Source organism: Stigmatopora argus, chromosome 8 (genome assembly GCF_051989625.1).
Source record: "Stigmatopora argus isolate UIUO_Sarg chromosome 8, RoL_Sarg_1.0, whole genome shotgun sequence".
NCBI lineage: Eukaryota > Metazoa > Chordata > Actinopteri > Syngnathiformes > Syngnathidae > Stigmatopora > Stigmatopora argus.
Window position 1 is genome coordinate 3,915,948 of NC_135394.1, and position 26,107 is coordinate 3,942,054.

The window sequence follows — 26,107 nt, forward strand, 5'->3', positions numbered from 1 at the left end:
TACAAACGTAACAATTTGCTAAATTCAATAGGAAGGTGGGAGCATTTGTCTTCTATGAATCCTCATAATTACATCCATTCTGAGACACATTTTTTTTACAATTAAAATATATGGATGGCTCCTATCAAAATGAAACTTGTTAATTTCATGTCATAATGTGAACAAGACAATTATGCATTACCCTAATGGTTCAGCCAGTAGAAATGGCATGTTATTTTTTAATATATATATTTTTAAATTCTTTATACAAGCTGTTAACAATGGGTGAATATGTCTATGCAAAATGTCAAAATTTGTTGGGAGGTATAGTTTCAAGTGAACACACCCAGGCTGGATTCATATAACAGCATATTTGCATACATGTTTTGCTTTGAAGTAACTAAATGGGTGTGTTGTAAGTAAACAGGTAGTAAGTATTCAGGCAGTTGATTACACCGCACTGCTTTTGTGTCAGCCATTTTTGCAATGCAATTGCTTAATCCTGTAACATTCCAAGTCAATAAAACAATTATCCTGTGTAATAAAATCTGTGTTCATGTGATTTATTTGACCTCCTATACAAAATTTATTTTTCTAAAATATTGACAATGTCAAATTTACCACAGCCTTTGAAAGGGTTCGCTTAAATAATTCATTAATTCTTTCATTTATTCATTTTCTGAACCGCTTATCCTTACAAGGGTCGCAGGGGGTGCTGGAGACAATCCCAGCTAACTACAGGGACCAAGCAGGGGACACCCTGAACCGGTGGACAGCCAATCGCAGGGCACAGGAAGTCAGACGACCATTGCTCACACTCACGGGCAAGGGTGTTCAACCATGCACGTTATAGTTATGAGTGAGGAAACCGAAATTCCTGAAGAAAACCCATGCAAGCCCCGTGAGAACATGCAAACTCCACACAGTGAGGACTGACGTGGGATCGAACCCTCAACCCCAGACCCGTGAAGCCGAGGCCCTAGTCACTCCCCTGACAAACCGTGACTTGCTTTAATACAGAGGTGGCGAACAATTTACACACAGAGCCAAATTTTTAAACTGTGAGAGTCAAAGAGCCACATCTTATGGCAGAAACAGCATGAAAAAATTAGCCATTTTTTTTTAAATATAGTACTTAATTATTTGTTTTTAATGGGCCCAGATGAACTTCAATGTGTTTTAAGAGAGAATAAAAATAAGAGAAACATGATACAAAGAAAAGAGCCGCAGTATATACACCTCATCTCATTTTTTGAACCGCTTTATCCTCACTAGGGCCACGGGGGGTGCTGGAGCCTATCCCAGCTGACTTCGGGCCAGAGGCGGGGGACACCCGGAATTGGTGGCCAGCTAATCGCAGGGCACAAGGAGACAAACAACCATTCATGCCCACACTCATACCAAGGGGCAATTTGGAGTGTCCAATCAGGCTACCATTAGATTAGATAACTTTATTCATCCCGTATTCGGGAAATTTCACTGTCACAGTAGCAAGAGGGTGAGAATACAGACACAGGAAAAGACATTTTAGATCTAGATTAGATTAGATAACTGTATTCATCCCGTATTAGGGAAATTTTACTGTCACAGTAGCAAGAGTGAGAATACAGACACAGGAAAAGACATTTTCGACATATAAGTAAGTCAATAAATAAATAAGTGTGTTGCTGAAATATATATATATATATATACAAACCAGAGTACCCAGAGAAAACCCACACAGTCCCGGGAACAACATGCAAACTCCACACAGCTGGACCAACCTGGATTTGAACCCAGGTCCCCCACTGTGAGGCCGACACACTAACCACTCATCCGCCAGGGCACCAAAAGTATATAAAAAATATGATAATACATTTGGGCCAGGAGCCGCATGTGGCTCGAGAGCCCCACCCCTGAATGAATGAATTATTTTAACATACGTTGGTTCAAAGCTAATCATGAAAGACATCAAATCTGCCAACCGGTCCACCTATGCCGAAACCCCAGTAATTATGACTTCTCCCAATCACGTGCAGAATAGCAGCTGATCCACAAAGATGCACGATCACGTCAGAAATCCGCTCCAGGTTTTACCAGGTTGCCATACTCGTGTCTGCACAGGCGGGCAGGCAGGCAGGATGCACAGAAGGTGCAGTTTTGCGGATTTACCACATGCCTGGATGCTGTGTGGGTCTCTTCCTCCATATGATGCAATTAGATCGTGTCATCGCAGCCCGCTACTGCCTCCGGGTGCAAACGTATTTGCCGTATATTGACTAGGACCATTAGCGTTTTGACCTTTGACTGGCAACGAATGACAATACAAAGGTCGCTGACTGGCAGCGCATCTTTGAGGCTCGCGAGGACGGCGCTCTCAGTAGAATGCCACATCCGTGCCTAAAAGGTGAAGTAAAGTCACATTGCATGTATTTTATGATGCCTATTCTTATGTGTAGTCGTTCGGTGCGCGTCCAGAGATGAGAAAGCCGGATGTTGTTGTTATTACGTAAACGGTCGGGCAGCAAACGCGGCAGGTCGTGGGGAATACCTTGCACGAATCCCCCTTAATACCCCTAATTTGTATTTCTAACCTGTGTTCTTTCCCTACCGCAGACGAGGGACTACTACATCGCGATTGCAGTCATTTGCGGTAGCAAGCTATGAATTAGGGTTGTTGCGCAAATGATAAATTTTGTGTGCAAGACACCATTAACCAGCATCTTCGTCGTTATTTACGTCGTCGTTTCAGAATACTTTAGTTCCAGAGTTTCATTTGGAAACGACGACAAACCGCATTAGCAATGCGTTTGGAAGGACGGTGTTCGTGTCAGGTGACGCCATGACTGTTACGTCACGTGAGAAGAGATTAGAAATGCTTAGGTTTCATGCCCCAGGGTTGAGTTTCCTAACCTGACAGATTGCAAACATTCTGCAACAGTTTATTCAAATATATAGGGGGTGGTGAATAAGTTAGAAACAAAGAGCCATTTTTTTTACTGTGAGAGTCAAAGAGGGTGGCCCGGTGGAGCGAGTGGTTAGTGCGTTGGCCTCACAGCTCTGGGGTCCTGGGTTCATCAGGTCATGTCCATCTGTGTGGAGCTTGCATGGTCTCCTCGCGCCTGCGTGGGTTTCTTCCCGGTACTCTGGTTTCCTCCCACATTCCAAAAACATGCATAGTAGGCTGATTGGACACTCTAAATTCCCACTAGGTATGGGTGTGATTGGGCATGGTTGTCCGTCTCCTTGTGTCCTGTGATTGGCTGTGTCCCCAGCTTCTGGCCTGGAGTCAGCTGGGATAGGCTCCAGCACCCCCCGTGACCCTAATGAGGATAAAGCAGTTCAGAAAATGAGATGAGATGAGTCAAAGAGCAACAAACACCTCATGTCAGAAGCAGCAAAAAAATCCAATATATCTACCAAATTATTTTTTCATTCATTCACTGAACTGCTTTATCCTCATTAGGCTTGCGGGGGCTGCTGGAGCCTATGCCAGTTTACTCCAGGCCAGAGGTGGGGGTCACCCTGAATCGGTGGCCAACCGATCCCAGGGCACGAGGAGACGGACAACCATGCACGCTCACACCCCATACCTTAGGGCAATTTAGAGTGTCCAATCAGCCTACCATGCATGTTTTTGGATTGTGGGAGGAAACCCGAGTTTCCAGTGAAAACTTACGCAGGCCCAGGGAGAACATGCAAACTCCACACAGGTGGACGTGACCTGGATTTGAACCCGGGACCCCAGAGCTGTGAAGCAGCTTAATGGAAGAATGTACTTTAAGTAATATGTTAGTTGCTCATGTTCATGACATCAACAAATTTAATTGTACGTAACGCCAAATAAAGAAACTTAGATTGTATCCTTTTTTACATGTTTACTAAATGGCATTATAGTATGCGCTTTGGATTATTTCTATAAGATTTACAATGAAATACATCAATCATATGGTTCAAGTTCTGCTGTTCCGTGCTCAGGAATGAGACTGGCAAAGCTACAATAAACCGGGAGTGCATTGGGTCTGGCAACTGAGGGGTATCATTCCCTCCCTTTTGGACTTCCCGTTCCCGCTGAGCTCTGTGTTTGTCGCTCGAGAAAGAAAGTTTCCCAGGCTCATGTCCTCTTTTCAAAACCATGAAAGTGTTGCCAGGGGACAAGGCATAAGACCGAAACATTCCGCCATTGGTCAACGATTCTCTCTGCATAGCCTCAAGTTCATGACACAAGATTTAAATCTAACTACATTGAAGGTGCTGGTATGATTAATGAAGACTAGTACCTTTTTATTGTATTTAGCCTTCAGGTTTTGCTACTGTTACTTGTTGTTCATGTCTGCTATTGTCTATACTGAACAGCGCTTGTACTTGTAAATCATCAGCACAATGTTATTGTAGGTAATTATCTTTTTATGACAAATTATTTGCTCTAATGTCATTTTTTACTTTAGACCTCTCAATATTTATTAATGATAATAACAAATGTTTTCAATGTAGTCTGTAATTCATATATTCATCAATCTTATAAAATGGTGAGCATTGGCCTCACAGCTCTGGTGTCCTGGGTTTAAATCCAGGTCACGTCCACCTGTGTGGAGGTTGGATGTTCTTCCCGGGCCTGCGTGGGTTTCCTCCGGGTACTCTGGTTTCCTCCCACATTCCAAAAAACATGCATGATAGGCTGATTGGACACTCTAAATTGCCCCTAGGTATGGGTGTGAGTGTGCATGGTTGTCCGTCTCCTTATGCCCTGCGATTGGCTGGCCACCGATTCAGGTTGTCCCCCGCCTCTGCCCCGGAGACACCTGGGATTGGCTCCAGCACCTCCCCGCAACCTTAATGAGGATAAAGCAATTCAGAAAATGAGATTAGATTAGATAAAATGGTGATGGATTAGCCATACGAGTGAATGTGACTCTTTTATCTTGCACAGTGGCTTATTTTAGCAAAATTAGAATTTATATTGATGTTTATCCGTTACATAAACATGCATGAACACTCGTAATAGTCGGGTAAAGTTGTATCCGATCCCATCACGTGTTAGAAAATCGTGCCCAATCCCGTCATTGACAGAGGATAGAAATACTCAAATTTTATATACTATATACTCAATTTATTTTTAGAATAAATTAGAAGCGATGTTAAACACCTGCAATTACTTGCACTGTACGAACTGTCCGTCGTCCAATCGTCCGTCTACCAAACGTCCGTCGACGAAACGTCCGGTCACGGATTGGTTGATGCAATAATTAGAATCTTTTTTTTCTATGGTCAGTTCCACAATATTCAAATTGAATTTGTTTGCAACCTCATTTGAGCTACACATCTGATGTGCATTTTTTTTTACCTGGTTTACACCTGGGAGGTGACTCGGCCTAGAGACCAAAATATATAATAGAGGCATTCCCGTAATTTAGAGTGAAATGGTAGCTTCAAATCCTCTATATTCAATTACTTTCTAGTGTTGAGGAAATAATAGAAGAATGATATATACATGGAAAAAGGTACATGGATTAGGGGATCACAATACTTACTATGTCCGAGGAATTACACCATTGACTTAACAGCATACAATATGACTATACAACACTGCGGCACTGAGCAAAAGAGAGGGAGGGAGGAAGAGAGGGTGAGAGTGAGGAAGAGAGATGGAGGAAATGTGACAGAGAGAGAGGGGGATAGAGAGAGAGAGCACCTCCCCCAAACAGCAGTGAGACCATCCGTATACTCTCTTTCTCGGGCCCGGGCATGTGGTGCATGTAGCGGCAGCAGCAGTAGCATCAGCGGCTGTGGAGGCGACGGCACAGCCGGCCCGTTGTGGGGCTCCTTCAAAATTGATTTTACTATTTGAACCCCATCCCCAAAAACCTTGATTTTATGTCATTTTGTGATGAGCTTGTTGGGCGCCTATAAGAAAAAGAGCACTTACAATGGCTATGAATCTTTGCAGTTGGTCGATAGCGGCAGAGATAGCTTCAGTAACAGCAGAGGAGGGAGAGGAGGCAGCTCACTCGGAGGCCCGGTAGCGGGTCTCCACGGACAGAAAGCCAGCTCACGAAAGGAGGAAGACTGCAGCACCATGGACAGCTCAGGTATGAGATCACACAACTCTCATGATGGCATTTGTAACTAGAAACCATGACTTCACCATCCGGACCTATGGAAGACCAGATGTTTGCTGAATGTAGTGACCGTTTTATAGTTATCACCAGAGGATTGTTTCTGCTACACCATTGGTTTGAAGGCTATAATACGCTCAGGTTACAGTTTGATTTGTTCTATTGCCTTGATTCACTTCTGCCAGGTTAATGTTAACTCACAACTGCAAGTTCAATACCTTCTCACTAAATTGAAGTAGACATTGTTTACTTGCAGACTGTATATCCAAATAAATACATACTATAGGCTTTTTCACCATGACAATGCATGTATACTTCCGACTGGCAAAACCTCACTCCAATTGCACCACTGGTAAACAAACCCTTCCATCCCATTTCACCAAGGTAGAGTGATTGAGAAAATTGGCTAGATGGCTTGAATGGTGATTTTAGCCTTTGAGATTGTCATTGCTTGAATGTGTCAAGTGTTTAGTTCAATAATATATCTTCAGGTAAAGAATAGCAGATGTGTGGACATCCCAACCAGTACTCTGGGTTTATACCACATCCCAAAAACGTGCACGGTAGGCTGGTTAAACACTTTGCCAAAAGCGTTTTCATTTATTAAAGAATAGCCTATATTTATTTTCTAAAAGTACCTAAAAGATCTGTTTTAGTAATAATTGCATGCCTAAATGACTCCAAACATCTCTTGTGCAGCCTAAAGGCAAGTGTACGCAAATGATTGCCTGATATACCAATATCTGAGCATGCCACAAATGCTTTGTATAGACCTCTCATCATATCTGTTTAAACTCAAACATGGCGAGTGGATAACACTATCCCAGCTATATCTATGGGAAGAAGAAAAAAATGTTGGTTTTCCTTAGACAAACAAACATTAATTCACACATTCAGAGCTATGGACAATGTGGAAAGATAACGGATTACCTAAAGAAAACCGATGCAGGAATAGAGAGAAAACAAAGAAGCAAAGTCCATAAAGAAAGGCCTGATCTCAGAATTGTGATGCAGTCTTAATAGCTAATTACCCAGTGAAGCACCACACAACATCATAACATACTGCGTCATTCATTTGAACAAAAGTGTAGAGTTGCTGGCTAGGTAGATTTCTGGAGACAGGTTTGTTCGACTTCAGGTTTCTTTGAACAAAAACAGAAACTCTGAACCAGAATGAGAACTTGAATTAAACTCTAGCCAAGTTATGCGTGTGATGGAAGGAAAATGGCAAAAATAGACAACAGTTTTTCTCCGAGGGTTTATTCAGGCGTGTTTTCACAATGAAATTGTCACCATGCCGTATGCCATCCACAAACGTCTTAATTTTTTACATGCTAAGAGCCCCTGAGCACAGAATGGTGACCATGAAATGAAAAATATTTCATTCTAGAGCACCGCCACTGTGAAACAATGATAAATTGTGCATTTTAAAATGAATCTTTGCAAATATAAATATTGGCTTCCTGAGAATACTGTAAATTTGTTTCTGTGTGCGTTTAATAATAAGAGTCAATTTGGCTACATGCATTTTTTACTTTTAAGTGTCACCCTGCAATAGTAATGAACTGTGGAGTGAAAAACATTTTACTGCATTTTCTTGTGAAATAATCTTATACATACTGAATGCTTTATGTATAGGCGTCTTTTGTTTTGTGAAATGTTATTTGGGTTAATGATCCAATTCCTCCAAACTGACCTTTGCTGTTTAGCTGCAATGCTGCGTGCAGTAAACGCAGTCTTTATTCTCCCAGTTTTATTTCAACTTGTTAAACTACACCAGCTAGCACTTGTTTTTAAGAGTCGCAATTACTTTATTTTTTCCAATACTTTCAGTCAGTTGTCTTGACCAATAGACTGTGGCCCAATACCGGTCCATAAGGTGATTTTTATCAGTCTAATGCAAAACTCCGTCTCTGTCCAAATACTTTTGAATGTAACCCCATTTTTGTTTTAAAACAATATAATTTTTGATTGACGATTGAGTAAAGCTATTTTTTTCTCCAGATATGGACGCTAATTATGGTGGAGGACTGCTCGATATGGTGAAAGGTGGAGCTGGAAAGTTCTTTAGTAACTTCAAGGACAATCTCAAGGACACACTAAAAGATACATCCACCAAGGTCATGCATCAGGTTTCCACGTAAGTCTTTTCAATGGGAAATTGATAGAAAAAAATCTGTCCTGAGTTTTTATTCAATCATATTTTTACTGTATTAAACACTGCCTTAGTTTTTAAAAGGTAGATATTTGTAAAAAAAAAAGCCAGTGTCCAATGTACAATAATGTGAAAAGATTAAAGGTAGCACACTCAATTATGCCCCCAGCTGTGTCCAAATAGTTTTCTCCTTTTTGGCCTTTTGCGATAGGCCTTTGTAATCTTTTATGTTGGCTAATGTGACAGGAGATAATGTGACTTAAGACATTAATGTACATTACACGAATGCCTTTTTTCTTAGCATACCTATTCATTTTAAGCAATTTCCATCATGGTTTGAGTTAGGTGATGATTAGTAGTAGGTTATTATTTCTGTGTTCTTTTTGCTGAGTTCTTTTTTTGTCTTAAAAGACATCAACGCTTAGCGGCGTGAACCAGAGTGAAGCGTAGTTATTGCAGCACCAGAGTCTGATACGGTGTGATCCATGCACAGTTGGTGAGGCTGCACACTGTTTGTGTACTGGGACCACAAAGAAGGCTCTGTTATTGGCAAACCACACACACATTTGCTCTAACTGTTGACTCAGCAGGTCTGATCATGAATATTCCTGCCTTGTGTCTCCCCTTTAACATTCGCACCCTAGTCCTGTTGTCTCTTGTTTTTAGTCCTGCTCGTCTCTGCTGTCTGTCACTGCACTCATGACTGAATTATTTATGCTTGTTCATTGTGCTAAATGGCTAGTGCACTGCTGTTATGCAGAAAGGTGCATTTCATTACACCCGCTTGTGATGCATGTTTTTTTCATTGCATATACTGTATGTGAGTTATGGGTCTGGAGTCCCAGGGGTGGGCAAACCGGTCCTCGAGGGCCACTGTGGGTGCAGGTTTTGGTTGCAACTGATCTAGCAAAGGCACTTTAACCAATGAGACTTTTGCAGAAAACAAGAAGCACCTGACTGCAATCCAATGATTGCACTTTCAGGACACCAGATTGGTGAAAAGGTGGCTTGTTTATGGGTTGGAATGAAAACCTGCAACCACTGAAGCCCTTTGTGGAATAGTTTGCCCACCCCTGGTCTGGACTATGGACTATGGACTATGGGAGTAATGATGACTTTGTCTACCTTTGGGGAAAACATTTAATCACAAGGCGTATATGTTTGTCGATAACTGAGGCTTACTGACATGTCACATGAAAATAATCCACACGGACCAAAAGACAAACGTTGGTTACAATGAAATCAAGGCATTAAAAGTCAAATTTGATGCATAGTGTCAATGTAGGAGTCCTTTCGATAGGAAGATAGATGGTGCAGTAGTTCTTTAGCGAGACCTTTTTATGGTCGGCGTGTGTTCAATTCCCACTTTGTGGGGGTGCAAATGTGAATGGTTGTCTGTCAGTCTATGTTCCCTACAACTGACTGGCGACCAGTCTAGAGCAGGGGTGCCCATTTCGTAGATCGTGATCTACCAGTAGATCCCCAAGGAACTATCGTTAGATTTCCAAGGTACTATTGGTAGATTTCACGACAATAGCATTTTGATACCTCCCCTCTTTTGATTTCCTTAGCTAGGCTCTCAGGCAGGGGTCTCCAAACTATTCCAGAAAGGGCCGCAGTGGTTGCGGGTTTTCGTTCCAACCTATAAGAGGAAACCTTTCCACCAATCTGGTATCTTAGAAGTGCAATCAGTGGATTGCAGTCAAGCGCTTCTTGTTTCAGCAGAAACTTCATTGCTTAAACTTTGTGTTGGATTGGTTGGAACAAAAACGTGCACCCACAGTGGCCCTCGAGGATCAGTTTGCAGACCCTTATGGTTTTGGCATGTCCGCAGTAAGCTTTAGGATGAATCGAGAATGGATTTTCACCTCCGTTCCCGGCCGCTCCCATACATGTTGATAGAGTCTAATGAGAGGTATATCAATACATAATTGCTGAGCTTTGTGAGTGGCCTGTAATAAAGATAGATCATGGAAGGTTAACTCCTTGAAAAGTTGATCTTGGAGCAAAAAAGTTTGAACACCACTGCAGCAAGACATGTGTGGTACCTTTCCACAAATGTGTTAGACGTGCAATCACTGGATTGCAGTCAGGTGCTTCTCGTTTCAGCATAACAAAGTATCTGTGGAACAAAAAGCTGCACTCACAGCGGCCCTCCAGGACTGCTTTGCCCACCCATGAATTTGAACCCTAACAATAAAGTAGATCGCGGGAGGTTGGCTCACTGAAAAGTAGATCTTAGAGCAGAAAAGTGTGAGCACCCCTGGTCTAGGGTGTAGTTCACCTTTCACCCGAAGTCAGCTGGCATCGGCCCCAGCATTTTATTTAAAATACATTTTTTTCCTTACTTTCAGTGGTGTCTTATATATGCATACAAACACCAATATCTGGTTTGGAAATAACACATTTTTTTCTTTGTTTTGTTTTGTTTTTTTGTTTTGCTTTTACTTTTCTGTGTGATGAATGTCAAAATTGTTCTTTGCTCCAGGTACACTAAAGGGGAGTTGGATATTGCCTATATCACAACACGAATTATAGGTAAGTACATAGAATCTCATTCATTCCCCAAATTATTATTACGCTATTTGTTGAATAGTTATGTAGTGGATGGATTGTGATTCAACAGTACTTAAAATATAAAGTGGTAAATATGTAATAATAAACAATAATTTGGGGCAGAAAATCTAATTGATCAGAGGCTTTGGAATTAATTTATCTTGATAACTCGGATTTTATTCACACATCAATATTTCTCCCCAAAAGCTTTTTTTTATTTGAAAGGGTTTTAGTGCATTAATGAATGAAATAATAAATATTAAAATTTGTACTTAATTGCCTTTCAATATAAAATAGTAGTAGAAAACACTTGCTTGGCCACACCCCTCAAATATCTGATGTGAACGTTTCTTTTTTAACCGGCTTGATATATTTTTGTGGGTAAATTATGTAAAGGATAGCAAATGATCTACTGTAAATTATTTGGTAATAAGGTTTTTTTTTAGATGAAATGTGCTAATCTAATTGCTAAACCTAAATATTGCGTTGGTATCTGTATATGACTTTATTATAGCTGTGACTTTTTTTTCCACATTTGACAAAAATGAAGTTAAAATTTAAATGACATATAGTTTTGTTCTTGTGTCATTTTTCAGTGATGACCTACCCAGCAGAGTCTGTGCAAATTGGCTGTCAGAACCACGTGGAAGACATCCGATCCTTCCTCGACAGCCGCCATGCTGACCACTATACTGTCTTCAACTTGTCCCAGCGCAACTATCGTGGAGCCAAATTCTCCAACAGGGTAAAATATCTGCCCCCTGCACTTTCAGCAGGAAAACCGCTCAGTTTCTTTCCTCCATACAAGAGAATTTTTTATTAAATATTTTTTATTTATTTAAATTATTACGAGGCAGCCCGGTGGAGCGAGTGGTTAGCGCATCAGCCTCACAGCTCTAGGGTCCTGGGTTCAAATCCAGGTCACGTCTTCTTGTGTGGAGTTTGCATGTTCTCCTGCGTGGGTTTCCTCCGGGTACTCCGGTTTCCTCCCACATTCCAAAAACATGCTAATTGGACACTCTAAATTGCCCCTAGGAATGAGTGTGAGTGTGCATGGTTGTCCGTCTCCCTGTGCCCTGCGATTGGCTGGCCACCGATTCAGGTTGTCCCCCGCCTCTGGCCCGGAGTCAGCTGGGATAGGCTCCAGCACCCCCCACGACCCTAATGACGATAAAGCGGTTCCGAAAATGAGATGAGAGAAATTATTACGAGAACACTGCCTAATTCATAGACTAAATAATCGTGTATATTTTCTAAACCAATGCAATACTATTAATCCAAAATAACAGTGAGTGCTTAGAGTTATTTTGTCTACATCAGCCCTTCGATTAGCTTGTACTGCTGGGTCTAAAATGTAATAGTTCCTCAAGACTCTGCTCAGTATTCCTTTTTTTCATGACCTAAAAGCATTTGTAGAAAGGCCTAAATAGGTGCCTGTTTTGCTGCTTCTCAGATGACAGCTTGTGTTGTGCTGCTGGACTCCTGCTGCTGTACTCTAACGTGCATATCTTTCTTCACGACATGCGTTTTGTCTCCTCACTCCTTTTCCTCCCTGTCGTTCTGTTTTTATTTCTGGAATTTCAACTTGCTACTCTGTTTTCTGTCATCCATGTCTCCCAAACCCTCTCCAGGTTTCAGAGTGTAATTGGCCTGCTCGCCAGGCTCCCAGTCTCCACAACCTCTTTGCTGTATGTAAGAACATGCACAACTGGCTTAAACAGAACCCCAAGAATGTGTGTGTCATCACCTGCTCGGTAAGATGATATCTATTGCAACATATCATGAAGAAATATAAAAAAGTATTTGAAAAAGGGTTGTCACGTAAAATTAGTAAGATGATGCAATAATCTTAAAAGAAAACTGATGTCGCCTGACTTCGATGCAGGCAAGCGTGGGATTGATTCCTGCTCAGTGGCGGTATGATTGTGAGTGCGAATGTTGTCTGTCCCTCTGTCCCGCTGACTGGCGACCACTCTGGGGTGCACTCCGCCTTTCGCCCAAAATCAGCTGGGATAGCCGCAACCCTTGTGGGTGATACGCGTTACAGATGATGAATGAATGAAAAAACATTTGCGTAAAGATGAGGAATGACCACAGACAGAAGAGCTAAACATTCCTTAATCTAAATAAAACATAAATTTGCCCTTACCGTATTTTCTCGCATATACGCTGTATTTGTCGCTTTAAAAAAATGATGACTGAATCGAGGGTACGGCTTATATGCACACAAATTAGACTTGACATACATGAAACTGCAGGTGACAAGAACGAAATGCCATAACGCAAGACAATGCGACCGATACGGTCCTTCAATTCAAAATAGAGAAAAAAATAAAACTCTTAACAAAGTTAATTTGGTGTCTATGAATGAAATTCAAGAAAAAAATGAACCGTAACTTGCATAAAACGTGAACAAACTCTTACTTGTGCCTGCCATTGCTTGCTCAGGGCGCCGCCATCTTACCTAGGGATGACAAACTAGACCCCTGCGGACACACTTCCTGGTTGTACTGCTCACGTGACTTTCTTTTTGAATTTGTCTACATGCAGACAATACCATTTAGGAATGTGCAATCCAGCAGACGATCCTTTCGATTCATACAGAATCTCGGGGAAACCACGTGTGATTATTTTTCCTTCAAAGTAACATTTGTACTCCCTATTAAAACCATGAATATGGAGGTGAAAATTGTGAATCAGGGGCCATCTTATATGAGAGAAATTGTAAAATTCGACCATTTTAAAGCAATTTTAAGGCCTATACGCGCAGACGGCTAATATGCGAAAAATACGGTATATGTAATGTAATTCACCAAGTTTAATTTTCATTTGAGAGTTTCAATTCCACTCATGAAGCGTATTTCTTGTCGTGCGTTTCTTCTAGAACAAAAATTGACAGCGAGGGCACACATCTTTGACCGTATATGCAACACAGTTCTTTTTTTTCCTTCATATAATTGTATATTTCAATTAAAACTAATGTTTTTCTTACAGACACAGGCATTTAGTGCTGATGGTTGTGGTTGCAAGTTACTAAAATGTTGTCTCTCATGAACATGTAATGAACTCCACGAAATGAGTTTACGATAATGGTACACATAATTATCACCCCAGTGTTTGAAGTCTCTCTTTATATTTCAAATGGCTTCACATATTATTCTGTTACTGGCGCTTTGTTTTTACTACTTTGCTGTGTGTCATGACTTTGTGTTGTGTGCTCTTTAGGATGGCCGTGGTCCTTCAGGTGTTTTGGTGTGTGCCATGTTTTGCTTCTGCCACCTCTTCAATAATCCAGTTCCTGCCATGCAACTCCTGAGCGCTAAGAGACCAGGCTCGGGCCTTTGGCCATCACACCGCAGGTTTGACACGAAATTATTATAAAGTGACCCAGCGTGATGAGAGAGAGAAAAAACACATTGAAACTAGCACTTTAATTGTGTTGTATTTTGGCCCCGGCAGTCTCCTAAAATTATATTATAGCCTTTTGCAGCCTTGTTTTATGACTTCCGATGAGAACACATACCTGACCTTCTACGGTGCATGACTGTTGGACATGTCTCATTTCATCTCATTTTCTGAACCGCTTTATCCTCATTAGGGTTACGGGGGATGCTGGAGCCTATCCCAGCTGACTTCGGGCCAGAGGCGGGGGACACCCTGAATTGGTGGCCAGCCAATCGCACGGAGACAAACAACCATTCACGCTCACACTCATATCTAGGGGCAATTTAGACTGTCCAATCAGCTTACCATGCATGTCTTTGGAATGTGGGAGGAATGTTGGACATGTATATATGTGAATTATTTTACCAAATTGTACTAAACAAAAACAACAACAATAAAAAATAATAAATAATTTGTAATTAAATTTAATGGAGCAAAAAAATGATTCAATGCGAGTTAGTCAAAGAAGTATTACTTGTACATGCCTATGCTGTACTCTTGGTACTACTACTGTCTATGTATAATAATTCCACCCCTGCATGTTAAATGCTCACATTTCCTTAAAATGTGATATGCCTAGAGTTTAATTCCATCAAGGAGAAAAGTCAAAGATTGGAACCTTTTAAATATGCCACAATTAGATGACTAATTTTCATTCATTCAGTCATAGGGCACACATAGAGACAGACAACCATTCACACTCACAATCACACCGCCACTGGGCGGGAATCGATCCTGCACTTGCCCACCCCAAAGTCAGGCGAGTGAACCTCTACACTAGACGACAGATATTTCATCATTAATGCTCTTGAGGGCAAATGAAGTTTTCAGCTCTTTTTTAGACTACACATTAGAACTAGAAACATGCAGAAGCGACATGCATCTTGGAGAAAAGTCAATGTGTGGAGGCTGCATACATTTGATTCATGACTTTTAGGCAATGTGATAGAGAGAGAGAAACTGATACTATCGTATCTATCAGAGTACCTCATCTTTATACAGATTTCACTTTGTCCTCTGGCAGATACATTGGGTATGTGTGTAGCATGGTGTCAGAGAAGCCCAGTCTACCCCACAGCAAGCCTCTGATTATCAAGTCTCTCACCATGAGTCCAGTTCCCTGCTTTAACAAACAACGGAGTGGCTGTCGGCCTTTCTGTGACGTTCTCATCGGAGAGACCAAAATCTTCACAACGGCCCAGGACTACGAGAGAATGAGGTACATAACATAATGTATTGTTTGGCTAGAAAGCCACTGTTCTGAATTGATGAAGGGCAAGGTAAACACGCAATCAGGGCTCTGTTTATTTTTTTTTGCGTGTCAAATTTTGTACTTGATTTTTAAATTGTGTTCTACCTGTGCGTCTAGAGAGCACAGAGTTCAAGAGGGGAAAGTGTTTTTTCCTCTGGGTGTCAGCGTACAGGGAGATGTGGTAGTATCTGTCTATCACATGAGGTCCACTATTGGAGGACGCCTGCAAGCTAAGGTAGACATTTATTCTTTTTAGGGGGCTTCATTTTGAACATAAAGTGACACCTACAAGTGCCACTTAGATAAATGTGATCGAAACGTTATCTTTAGATCAATCTATTGTCAAAGAAAATAGAAAATATTCCTTTAACTTTAAATTCAAAATTGTTTTTAACCTCATTTGTTGAAAGTAAAATTGTTCTTTACCCTTTAGGTGTCCAACACACAAATTTTCCAGATCCAGTTTCACACTGGCTTTATTGCTCCTGGAACCACTGTGTTAAAATTTAACAAGTAAGGCTCTTTTTTTCTAAACACATCAATTTGAATGAATTCATTACTTCAATCATTTCTTAGAGCTCTACATTGTTAGACCAGCAAGGACACCTCTCATGCTTAGTGTTAGTAGTACTGTGCAGACCTTTTGGAAGTTCATAATTATTTATAAACTTTCTCTTTTGCTATTTCCTTGCTTGTTACTACTGTATTTTTCAAACTATAAGTCGCAAAAGCAAAAAAAAAAAACAGAATGAAAGAGAAAAAAATATATGTCGCACTAGCCAAAAAATAACATTCATTCATTTTCTGTACCGCTTACAGTCGGTTGTACATTATAAATTAATGCAATTGGAAAATATGGGACAGTCAAAATAAGCAACATATTAACAGTTTTTTGGAAGCTAAAACCCGAAAATCTATTTTTAAAAAAGTGTGACTTATAGTCTGGAAAATACAATACATCTGCAGTTACAATTGTGTGTGTGTTCATGACAGCAATTTAAGAATAAATAGGCTTTAAGAATAAAACAGCCATTCCATTCTTAATTGGTTGTTTGGTTTAATCACCAATTACTTTTAACTCAGCTTTTATGTCTCCTCTCAGAGTGGAGTTGGATGCTTGTGAATCTCCAGACAAGTATCCCCAGCTGTTCCATGTCATAGTGGACGTGGAGGTGGAGAGTTTAGATAAGCAGAAAGACTTGACGCCACCTTGGGAACAATTCCCATCTAAAGACCTGAATCCCAATGTGCTTTTCACCTGCCATCAAGAGCACCAGGATGCACTCGCTATTGCTGGTACTTGACCCACTGATTACAGTTTTGTGGTAAACCCCTGTCCCCTTCCACAGAAAATGAAGACAATATTTAACAATGTTTTGTTCCACATATCCCACTGTAACTTTGTAGAACCATGTGAACTCGACAATTTGAGACCATAGGTCAGGCTTGTCCAAACTATTCCACAAAGGGCCGCAGTGGGTGCGGGTTTTCATTCCAACCCATCAAGAGGACACCTTTTCACCAATCTGGTGTCCTACAAGTGCAATCAGTGGATTGCAGTCAGGTGCTTCTTGTTTTCTGCAGAAATCTCATTGGTCAAAGTGCCTGGGCTGGATCGGTTAGAACAAAAACCTGCACCCACAGCGGCCCTCGAGGACCGGTTTGGCTACTCCTGCCGTAGGTAATCACATTTTCACTACATTTAATAAAAGAATACGTACAGCGTCATGTATTTACATATTATTAAACTATAAATAAATTCCATAGAATGGGAATAGAATCTGTCATTTTCCAATTTCTATTTGGTTAAAACATGTTACTGTTTACTAAAGTACATAACTTTAAATTCATACCTCTCACAGTTTTAAATTTGTCTACATACTTACTCATTCATCTTCCATCTTCGAAAGGGTTGTGGGGGTGGCTGTCTTTGGGTGAAAGGCAAACTACACCCTAGACTGGTCGCCAGTGAATCGTAGGGCTCACAGAGACAGACAACCACTCACTCTCATAGTCATACTGCCACCGAGTGGGAATCGAACTCTGACTCCCCACACCAAAGTCAGGCGGAAAAACCTCTGCACCATTGGGTGGCCATACTCATTATAGGAACAGTTAATCTTGGATTACATATTCAAGAATTACAGCAGAATACATGTAGAATCATGCTATTGAACTATACTTAATCTCACATAATAACTTTCATTTCTCCTTCAACAAGATGAGATGGAAGGCCTGGATTTGGAGGGTAAGACAGCAGAGTTGAGTGCGGGAATTGAAATATAGAAAACTGAAGTAGTCAAGTGAATCACTGAGCCATTCAGTTTGAACATAGATAGTATGTTATATGGGGGCAGATTATTCAATCTACTACTACTACAAGCATACCAATAGTTTGTAGCTAGATCGAGCGGTAAAAACTATGTGCTGATTGCATTGAATGGACCCTGATCGTTGTCCTCCAGTGTCATTGTCATTTTGACAGAAATAAAGTTTACAAGGCCCTTGGCATAGATAACAGTTTTGTCACTTTATAGTGACAGAAGTATTTATAGAGTATTTCAGCAGTTGTTCCACGGCCCACCTATTTTTACATGAAGAATAGATACCAACCATTCAGTTGTGTGAAGTCATACAGACAATGGATTTATTAAATATAATCAACATTTTTGTTAGCAATAGTTGAATATCAAGTCTTTACCCTTTTTCTTCTTCACCTGGAATGTTGATATCTATCTTTAAAAAAAGTGCAACAAAAAAAGTTGTAGATTTTGAGTGTTGCTTTTGATTAGTTAATCCCTGAATAGCTCCATTTAGCGGGAGTTGCACTTTATCCATTGTTTCCTCCTTTAGCCGATTTTCTTACTAGATAAACAATTATTGAGTCCACTTCTTTCCCTAAAATATACTCCCCACATGGCTTCCTATTTTGGTTATATTATATAGTTTTTCCATCATGTCTAATAACATGTTTCACTTTCTCTGTATTCTGCAAACTGTAAATGGTACTACAAGAGCCAAGCAGACCGCTTGGAGGCCCTGACGGTCGAGGCCACGGTGAGGAGAGCGAGCCATCTGATGACGAGATGCTCTCCTTCTCCAGCCAGCGAAGCAGTATCAGCGCAGCCCCCCATAAAAGTGATCAGTCTTCTCCCACCCCGGTGCACCGTGAGCCACCTGCAGTAGTAGACCTTCTCGGCTTGGAAGGAGAAGATATAAAGCAACCACCTACAACGGCCCAGCCACCGCCTACTACAGCTGCAACTACTGACCTTCTAGGGGACTTTTTGGGGGGTCCGGCCCAGCCAACCAGTGGGTCATCTTCCACCCACTCCACCCCACAAAAAACAGTACCAAACTCTGCTTCGCCATGTTCTTCGCCAGGCCCTCCAGGTGATATATTTATAAATTTATCTAGCAAGACTGGCTGCGAATGCTGCTATTTCAGTGCAATTGATGGTGAACATTCAGACGTCCCTTCCAAAATTGAGTTAAATGAGCATCCTGGAAGTGTTAAGAAATGAATTACGATTGGTGCATGAGGGGTTCAAATATACAAACTTGAACAGATCTTTGATGGTTTTGGCCTGTTTGTTGGGTAATAGAGTTCTTTTAACCAGATGCAGTGACCTCTGTTGTCAAAAGTTGTTAACTACATGAAGCTACTTCCATGAAATTTACAGATCACATTAAGCGCACATTTTATTCATTCATTCGTTCTTTTTCTGAACCGCTTAATCCTCATTAAGGTGGCAGGGGGTGCTGGAGCCCATGCCAGCTGACTCCAGGCAAGGCGGGGGTCACCCTGAATCGGTGGCAAGCCGATCGCACAGCACAAGGAGGCAGACAACCATGCACGCTTACACCCATACCTAGGGGCAATTTAAAGTGGCCACAGCCTACCATGCATATCTTTGGAATGTGGGAGGAAACCGGCGAACCCGGAGGAAACCCACACAGGCCCAGAGAAAACATGCAAACTCCACACAGGTGAACCGACCTGGATTCGAACCCAGGACCCCAGAGCTGTGAGGCTGACGCGCTAACCAAACGCTCCACCGGGCTGCGCGCACATTTTATATACCTTCTTATCTTTATCATAATGTACATGTACTTTTCAATGGCAAAAAAGGCAGTGATCAGATTCAACATTTTAAACTGCCTCTGTTTGAACATGATAATTATTCCCTCAAGTCATTTGTAATAGAAAAATAGAATACTGGCTGGGATTTACTGAAAAATTGATTAATAGTAGAATTGGTGGAAATGTAGACATAGTCAATATGATTGTTGATGTTCTCAATTACTAACATGGGAATGTCTACTGACATTGAAATCTTGCTTTCACGATAAATAATACTCTTTATGAATTGATGAAAACATCGTACATATGAAGCTGTATCAAAAATCTGACATATATTTAAACAGTCTACAAAATTTCCGCCATTTGCAATGAAGTTATCAAACTAAATCAAATGAAAAATAGCGGATGAAATGATTATAAAAGTTGTCTAATTCTATTGAAATTGTTATTTTATGCCCAGTGTTCAACCCATTTGGAGCAGCCCCTACGCCAAAGCCTCAGGAGGTTGTGGGTTCATTCCTCGGAGGAGGTAATTCGGGGCAGCCAGATCCTTTCCTGCATGCCTCTCCCACTCCAGCACCCACCCTGCAGCCCACAAGCTTTGGTGAGGCCTGTCTCGCTCAACTTTAACGAGATCATGAGTACCGTCTGTGACCCTCCACGTTATGTACAGCATGCTGCATTGAGTCATTAAGTCAACTGCTATGCTTTAACTCAAGCTTGCATTGTCCATGTCCATTAACATTTGCTTGGGGGGAAAACAACCAAAAACCAAAGAGTCAATGCCCTTTCAAAGTTAATAAAGGGAAGACAGTACATATGTAACGTCTGAGTATAATAGTATCTTTTCATTCATTCATTTTCCATACCACTTATCCTAACGAGTGTGGGCAGTAGGCAGGGAACACCCCAAATTGGTTGCCAGCCAATCACTGGGCACAATGAGACAAACAACCATTTATTCTTACGGAGGAAACCCACACAGACATGCAAACATAGGAAAATCAGAACCCATTAAACTCTTGCATTAACTCAAGAGGCCTATTTTTCAGAGATTAAAGAAAAAAAACACAAGCAAGGTGAGATCATGCAAATTTATCCCAGATGATGTTCCAAAAGGAGATGCCAACCTGTGTTTTGTATCTGTAAGGCAATTATTTTAACCAGACTTTTATCGTGCTACCGCAAAAAAATGGAAATGACAAAGGTTTTATTAATATTTGGCTCTTCTTACCACCTTACTCAAATAAACCACAATTTGTTGCCTCCAGTACTGCTTGAATTTTACATTTATTTGTGTGAACAGTTGTTCGTCTCATTATCTACGTTAGGCTTTAGCAGCCCGCTGCCCATGTAAGGATATGCAGGCCTCGGTAAATGGATGAATGAACAATTTATATGCAGTAAAGTGATTTAATGATGAGTACGACTACCTCACATTAGAAGTAGTTTTAAGTTTCAAATTGATTTAAATGCTTTCTCTGTTGAGACTTCCTGGCTTTTCTAAGCACTCTTGGATTTAATCTTACAATTTAAAAGAAGTTAGGTATATTGAGCCAAAACATTTATTCCCAGAAGCATAAATGTCTACACCACATGTGTCAAAGCGGCAGCCCGGGGGCCAAATCTGGCCCGCCGCATCATTTTGTGTGGCCCGGGAAAGTAAATCATGAGTGCCGACTTTCTGTTTTAGGATCAAATTAAAATAGAGTATAGATGTATATTAAATTTCCTGATTTTTCCCCCTTTTAAATCAATAATTGTAATTTTTTTAATCATTTTTTTCTGTGTTTTTAGTTCAAAAATCATTTTGTAAAATATAAAAATATAAAAAAAGCTAAAATAAACATTGTTTTAGATCTATAAAAAACTGAATATTCAGGGATTTTAATCCAGTTCTTTTAATCCAGTTATTTTAATCCATTTATTAAAAAAATCTAAATATTATATCTAAAATGGTCCGGCCCGCATGAAATCAAGTTGACGTTAATGTGGCCCGCGAACCAACCCGAGTTTGACACCCTTGGTCTACACCAATTGGCTAGCAAGCAGACCAGCTTTCTCCTTCCTCTCAATCAAAGTAATGTGGGATAGACTCAACTTAATCTGCAAAACTACTTTGAATTGAAAATTGGTGTTGTTGAATAGGCCGGAGTTCTCCTGTCTCGTCTGCAGCCCCAACTGTTAACATTCAACAGCAAAACATCATGGGAGGTTGGGAATGGAACATGACTGCCACCACAAGCACAGGTACACCTGAGAGCATTTTACTTCTATTTCCTTGTCTGATCAGATTAGAAAAAGGCAATGAGAGTGACACATCTCTGAAATATCTCTCAAATTGCTTTACAAAATACAATTTTCCTTTATTTTTGTAGGAGGAGGCCTGGCAATGGGCAGCCGATCCGCCACCACAAGCCCCACCGGTTCGGTCCATAGCACACCAACCCATCAAACCAAGCCAAACAACCTAGACCCTTTTGCTGACCTAGGCAACCTCGGGGGAAGTCTCGGAGGTACGTTACCATTCGTGTTCCTCAGTTCTACTTTGTAGTTTTTGTTATCTTCTGCTATATTATGGCGTAAACTCAGTACGTTCTTCCAGGAGGTTCTGGATTCTCCAGCAAACCCACCACGCCGACAGGAACCAGCCCATCTTTTCCTTCAGTGGGTTCCCCATCGCGGCCTCCACCGTCTCCACAGCATGCAGGAGGGTGGCAAGCCCACTCAGGAGCTGCCTTCCCATCATGGCAGCCTAACAGTGGCACAGGAGGCTGGCAAGCCCAAGCACAGGGACCCACGCCACAGCCCAAGCCGAGCCCTAGCCATACCTCCATTCCTCACACTTCCCCCCAGAACCGACCTAACTACAATGTTAGTTTCTCTGCAGTTGGAGGTGGATCCCCCAGTGCTGCGGGCAAAGCACAGATGGGTGAGAATCAAACTGACTGACTACGTGTTATCTGTCTAAAAGAAGAAGAACAATATTTTGTTGTGAATAAACCCTTTATGGGACAGTGGTGACTACAGTGGTCATCTATTCAAAAGTTATCATTGGCTTAACTCATTTACTACAAGCCCAGGTCACAGAATGTGTTGTTGTAGTTAGTAATAGAAGGAAATTGTGATTGAAAATGAACTATCGACAGTAATAGACATCCAATCCATTTCAACTGGATCATTCAATCACTCCCAGCCAAACGTCTATTGCCATCAATGGCAGCTAAAGGGTGAGGTACAGGCGATTTATACACCTAAACATAAAATAATAATAATCAGAATTTGGAAGAAAAATAGACATGAGACACAATTTATTGCAACTTGTTTTCATATTTTTTTTAAGTTTTGGTATTTTTTATGTTATTTTATTTAGAATTATTTATTTATATTTTATTACTCAGGGGTTATTTTTAAATTTGTGTAATTTTAGATTATTTATTAATTACTCTATGAATAATTGATTCCCTCCCACAATTCTTCTATTCATTCAATCCATTATTTTTTCATTTTTTCATTCCCATTGCAAAGAGAATACACTAATACGGCAAGTGAATATCAAATAAGGGCTGCAAAATACTGTCCCGTAGGCAGAAATTGGCCCTCCGTAGGTTCGAGACCCCTGTCTTATATGAATGTAACAAAATCATTTAACAAGAAAAAAAATATAATTTATGCATGTTTGTTTGTTTATTTTATTTTTTCCATTGTTTGCATCCCTTTGTTTCAGGGTCGCGGGTCAAGGCTTCCAATGCCAACTTTGATGACCTCCTGTCTGGTCAAGGCTTTGCAGGACCCAAAGATAAGAAAGGACCCAGAACTATAGCAGAAATGAGGAAGGAAGAATTGGCCAAAGAGATGGACCCCGAGAAAATTAAAGTAAGAACTAATTTATTTAGTATTAATATACATTTGGATGAACGGGTCAATACAGGGCGGCCCGGTGGAGCGAGTGGTTAGAGCGTCGGCCTCACAGCTCTGGGGTCCTGTGTTCAAATCCAGGTCATGTCCATTTGTGTGGAATTTGTGTGTTCTCGCTGGGCCTGCGTGGGTTTCCTCTGTACTCCAGTTTCCTCCCACATTCTAAAAACATGCATAGTAGGCTGATTGGACACTCTAAATTGAATTGCCCCTATGTATGGGTGTGAGAGTGCATGGTTGTCCGTCTGGTCACCGATTCAGGGTGTCCCCCGCCTCTGGCCTGGAGTTAGCTGGGATAGGCTCCAGCACCCCCCGCGATCCTAATGAGGATAAAGTGGTTCAAAAAATGAGATGAGATGAGATTCAATACAGTAAGATTTCATTACTAGATGGTACAGACCCATTCTGTATTCACACACGTTACAAGTAAACAAAAAAAGAAGAAATATCTGCCATAATCAAATGCAAATTTTGATTATTTTAGGAATTCATTAAACACTAAATTTTGGGGTTTATGGTAACGGTTTGAGGTAAAGAAAATGTTTGGTTAGTAAACTACTCTGATAAACATCAATTGTATTATATCTGGTCATTGCTGGCCAATGACGTGCTTTCCTGTTTGTTTTGCAGATTCTAGAATGGATTGAAGGGAAAGAGCGGAACATCCGAGCACTCCTGTCCACTATGCATACAGTGTTGTGGGAAGGAGAAACACGCTGGAAGCCAGTGGGAATGGCTGACCTGGTAACTCCAGAACAAGTCAAAAAGGTCTACCGCAAAGCGGTCCTCGTCGTCCACCCAGATAAGGTGAGACCAATTGGAGACAATTTTTAAATCCTATCTCGTTAAGGGAAGAGGAAAGACTTATGCATTCACAGCCACTGAATGACACAATATGATAAAATATGCCCACTACTGCCATCAGCTGGCTGAAATTTGAGTGTCAAGATGCACCTGGAATAAAAATGGTCGATACAAAGCTCATTTTAATTAAGTCTAAATTCTACCCGTATATTGTAGAACTTAATAACATTCTTTCATTGCATTTTATTTCATAATGTTGGCATTTTTAACCTTCTTGAATTGATTGCCTAATTTCCCTTGATTCCACTTTCTTATTCTGAGACATGTAGCAGCATTATTATTATGAAACATTTGAAATTAGACGGTCACAAATATAGTAGTTCCTTAATAGAGACATATTCAACTCAGGGTACAGGAACTGAAAATACACATTTGAGTTTGAGTTTGATTTATTTAATAAAGGGACAGTACATATTAATGATCATATAAACATTCATGTTAATGAACATATATATGTAAATATGTAAGATTTATTCTTTGGCTTATTTCCATCTTTAGTCCCTTGTGGAGGTTGAAGCGTTTGAAAGTGTCCGAAGCAATCAAGCAAATTACACAAACAACTGTTTGGGACTCTAATATTAGAAACCATCAAATGATCATTGTACGTTATCTGATGCCAAACAGGAACTTTCTAATACATGATGCAATGAGATAAAATATGAAACCGATTACCAGGAAAATGATCAGCCCTTCGATAATGTGTTGAGTAAAAGATCCAAAGGTGGGCTTCAACCAGTTGAATAAAGAACTGTCCTCCTGATGAACAAAATTGGAAGCATTATGAAGGTGATCAATTATATTAGCAAGAGAGACATTATAGTCAGGCACAAAGGTACAACACTCAGCGCCGATAACGGAACAGGTCCCTCCCCGGGCTGCTAAGAGAAAATCCAAAGCTGCTCGGTTTTGTAAAGCGAGCAGTCGAACAGAGGCCAGCTCACTCGACACGAGCATGAGTGCCCGACTGGTCTCATTTGCAATCATTTCTACTACGTGAGACAAATCTGCGATTTGATCCAAAGCCGACATAACTCCATAAAATGGCAGAAGAGACCCAATTGCATTCTTGAATGGTGACTGATGATGTGTCCAGAATGTATCAGAAACCCCACGTTTGATTCTTTGAACAGGATGTTTCTTGGGTAAAGACTGAGTCACTCTCATGGCCGGGATAACATATGCCAAACCGCAGCGTCCTTTGTAATCCACTGGTAGATAGGGGTAAGCCAGGTTCCCGCACACCCAGAACATTCCTACTGGAGAGGATATGGAGCAGGTGGCAGCAAAGCGAGCGATCGCATTGAGCCGAGACGGACCAGCAGTCTCCAGGCATTGCTGGGGCGGCGATTTCACTGACTGAAACTCGCTGTCAGGATGTCTTGGGTCCCATTTGAACGTATGCAGGCAGTCCGATTCTCCTACAGGTGCCTTCCCGTCGTTTTCGAGACACCAGGAAAACCTCAGGGGAATGAGCTGAACAGGAACCGGCATGGGTGTCTCCACGCACCTGATGCAGTTTGAACGTGGTCCAGGACAGTGCAGGGGCCTCATTTTTGCGAGGCGAGGACATTCAGGGTGAGAATAGGACAAAGAAAAGGGGATATGCAGCAAATGGCAAGTGTCGCAGTCAGAGGCAGGCAAGGCCATCAGAGGCAAGCCCTCTCCGCCCGTCTGGGGCATAAAACCACAGACATAACAACTGGAATTGGGCTGGATGTGCTGGGCTACTTGCCATGCCATAGTTAAAAAAACATTTATAT

General features: G+C 41.1%; 1 protein-coding gene across 5 annotated transcripts in view; it reads left to right on the plus strand.

The window, feature by feature from the left end:
• The first annotated feature begins 2,062 nt into the window (after nt 1-2,062).
• Nucleotides 2,063-26,107, plus strand: part of dnajc6 (DnaJ (Hsp40) homolog, subfamily C, member 6) — a 28,991-nt gene continuing 4,946 nt past the window's right edge. The window contains exons 1-19 of one of the 5 annotated variants that reach the window (XM_077607465.1): nt 2,063-2,365; nt 5,906-6,047; nt 8,079-8,214; nt 10,718-10,767; nt 11,382-11,530; nt 12,417-12,539; nt 14,011-14,144; nt 15,254-15,448; nt 15,599-15,716; nt 15,915-15,994; nt 16,584-16,777; nt 17,703-17,729; nt 18,497-18,874; nt 20,026-20,169; nt 21,714-21,815; nt 21,944-22,081; nt 22,171-22,497; nt 23,293-23,441; nt 24,114-24,290. In XM_077607465.1, the coding sequence (XP_077463591.1) occupies nt 6,035-6,047; nt 8,079-8,214; nt 10,718-10,767; nt 11,382-11,530; nt 12,417-12,539; nt 14,011-14,144; nt 15,254-15,448; nt 15,599-15,716; nt 15,915-15,994; nt 16,584-16,777; nt 17,703-17,729; nt 18,497-18,874; nt 20,026-20,169; nt 21,714-21,815; nt 21,944-22,081; nt 22,171-22,497; nt 23,293-23,441; nt 24,114-24,290 (2,634 nt within the window). In that variant the 5' untranslated portion in view covers nt 2,063-2,365; nt 5,906-6,034. Of the gene's footprint in view, nt 2,366-5,629; nt 6,048-8,078; nt 8,215-10,717; nt 10,768-11,381; nt 11,531-12,416; nt 12,540-14,010; nt 14,145-15,253; nt 15,449-15,598; nt 15,717-15,914; nt 15,995-16,583; nt 16,778-17,702; nt 17,730-18,496; nt 18,875-20,025; nt 20,170-21,713; nt 21,816-21,943; nt 22,082-22,170; nt 22,498-23,292; nt 23,442-24,113; nt 24,291-26,107 lie in introns of those variants that run through there. The other 4 variants (XM_077607463.1, XM_077607461.1, XM_077607464.1 and 1 more) reach the window with 4 other exon arrangements.